The sequence below is a fragment of the Balaenoptera ricei genome, chromosome X, assembly GCF_028023285.1.
Source record: "Balaenoptera ricei isolate mBalRic1 chromosome X, mBalRic1.hap2, whole genome shotgun sequence".
NCBI lineage: Eukaryota > Metazoa > Chordata > Mammalia > Artiodactyla > Balaenopteridae > Balaenoptera > Balaenoptera ricei.
The window spans coordinates 33,025,796-33,027,778 of record NC_082660.1 but is presented as its reverse complement, the minus strand read 5'-3'; the positions used below and the strand labels follow the sequence as shown (position 1 = coordinate 33,027,778).

General features: G+C 47.5%; 1 protein-coding gene across 1 annotated transcript; it reads right to left on the bottom strand.

The window, feature by feature from the left end:
• Positions 1-1,153: 1,153 nt before the first annotated feature.
• On the bottom strand, positions 1,154-1,531 carry LOC132357546 (small integral membrane protein 12-like). Its single transcript, XM_059911094.1, has one exon. The coding sequence runs from the start codon at positions 1,511-1,513 to the stop codon at positions 1,235-1,237; it is 279 nt and encodes a 92-aa protein (XP_059767077.1). The 5' UTR covers positions 1,514-1,531; the 3' UTR covers positions 1,154-1,234.
• Positions 1,532-1,983: the final 452 nt, after the last annotated feature.

Sequence of the window (1,983 nt, the reverse complement as noted above, 5' to 3'; positions counted from 1 at the left end):
AATTATACAGCTAATGAAAACAAATCAGGATTATGAAGACCATGTGATAAGATAGGAAAGTGATTATGATATGAAACACTATGTAAAAAAAAGAATATAAAATTAAATGTACAGTAATAAATATCTAAAAAAACTAGTCCAAGAATTACTGAAAGATACCAAAATGTTAACATTTTATCTGTACTAGAGCCCTCAGAGTGTGGGTAACCTTTTTTAAACCCCTACCAAATTTAACGTACATATACTACTTTTATAGGGAAAAGTATGTGTGCATGTGTGTATGAAGTTGGAAAATTTGATAGCAATTGTTAAGCTCCCTGGTCTACTCTTAATGTAGACTTTGAAAGTATATAAGCCTCATGTCATCATGATAAAAAGGCCCTTGGGAACCTGCGCCTCCAGGACTCATGGCCTCCAGGATCCAATGCAGCCACGCTAGTAAAACAAAGCTTCCAGGGCCCCAGAGTCCTTAGTTAAAGGCCAATTTTATATACTACCCGGAGATGACTGCTTTGCCTAACTCCTAGGAGACCACAGCACCACCTGGAAGATAGGATTAGATCAAAATGGTTCTCAGACGCCACTTTAATCAAGTTTTGCACTACACAGTGACGGGGTGGGGGTGAAAGACGGTGATTGTTTTCAAGCAAATTCACCTGCCCCAAGGTGAACAGCCGGGGATCCCAAGAACAGAAGACTGCTTTCCTTCCCAGGGGAATCCCCTTCCTGAGCTGACAGGACAGGATTTCAGGGAAAATGAGCACAAAGGACAAAGCAAGCTAGTTAAGGGAGCCAGGTAGATTTCTGAACTCTTCCCAGTGCAAACTAGAACTAGGCATGTAGGTACCCCTCCTAAAGGTATCACCCCAATCCCAGCCACTCCCACCTGAGGCCAAACTGCCTCCCCACAGGGACTGACAGCCAATGTTCATTTCATCACTGTCCTCCCAGTGGTGCACCTAGCAGCACAGAAGCCTGAGCAGTTGTGGCCACCATCCAGCAGAGGCAGCTTTCAGGCCAGAATCCTCATGGGCCTTCTTCTTCACTGGCCCCTCAGCTAATAGTGTGTCTGCCTGGCCATAGCAGAGCAGCCAGTATGTGTGTGGCTGTGTGGGGCGGTAGGGGCCAGAAGAAACAATAAAGCAAATCAGATGTGGGTTCTGGTTGCTGAGTCGACATGGTGGCAGGACCAGTCTTGGCCCCCAGAAGGACCCATAGGGCCCTGTGTCCTCCATTAATTCTTCTCCGGGCGGTTTCTGTTCAGGACAGCTTTAGGGGCAAATTCCAGCTTGTCCTTAAGGCTCACGACCTGGATGTGGTCCTTGCCTAGCAGCTCATCCAGCTTGCGGTCCTCCCGGCGCTCCGAGATGCTCTTCTCCTCCTCCACAAGCTGGGGATCCTTCCCCCGGATGAACCATTCCAGGTGGTAGCCCACAGCCCCAACCACGAAGGCCACGGGAAAGATGACATAGGGAGCATAGGTACGCACCACGGTCCAAAGCACAGGCCACATGACATGTGCGCCGCAGCTCACACCTCGCTGTCTGGCCCCCACCCGCCACCTGTGCTCCCACTCCCGGAGCACCGAAGCCGCCAGTCCCAGCGGCCCTCGGGGCCTCGCCCCAGACCCCGCCCACTGGCGCCCGGGATCTTGGCTATTGTAAATAATGCTGCTGTGAACATGGAGGTACAGATATCTTTTCCAGTTAGTGTTTTTGTTTCTTTTGGATATACTCCCAGAGGTGGAATTGCCGGATCATGTGACAGTGCTTTTAATTTACATTTTTATCTCTCAAAATGAATTAGTGTTTTGGAAATATCAGATAACATGATGAGGGATTATCACTTTTTTATTCTTCAGTTCATTCAACAAGTATTTACTGATCACATACTAAGAGCCGAGCATTGTGCTAGATGCTGGTCTGGAACGTCAAAAAAAAAAAAAAAAAAAAAAAAAAAGCGAGACAGATACCTTACCTTCAT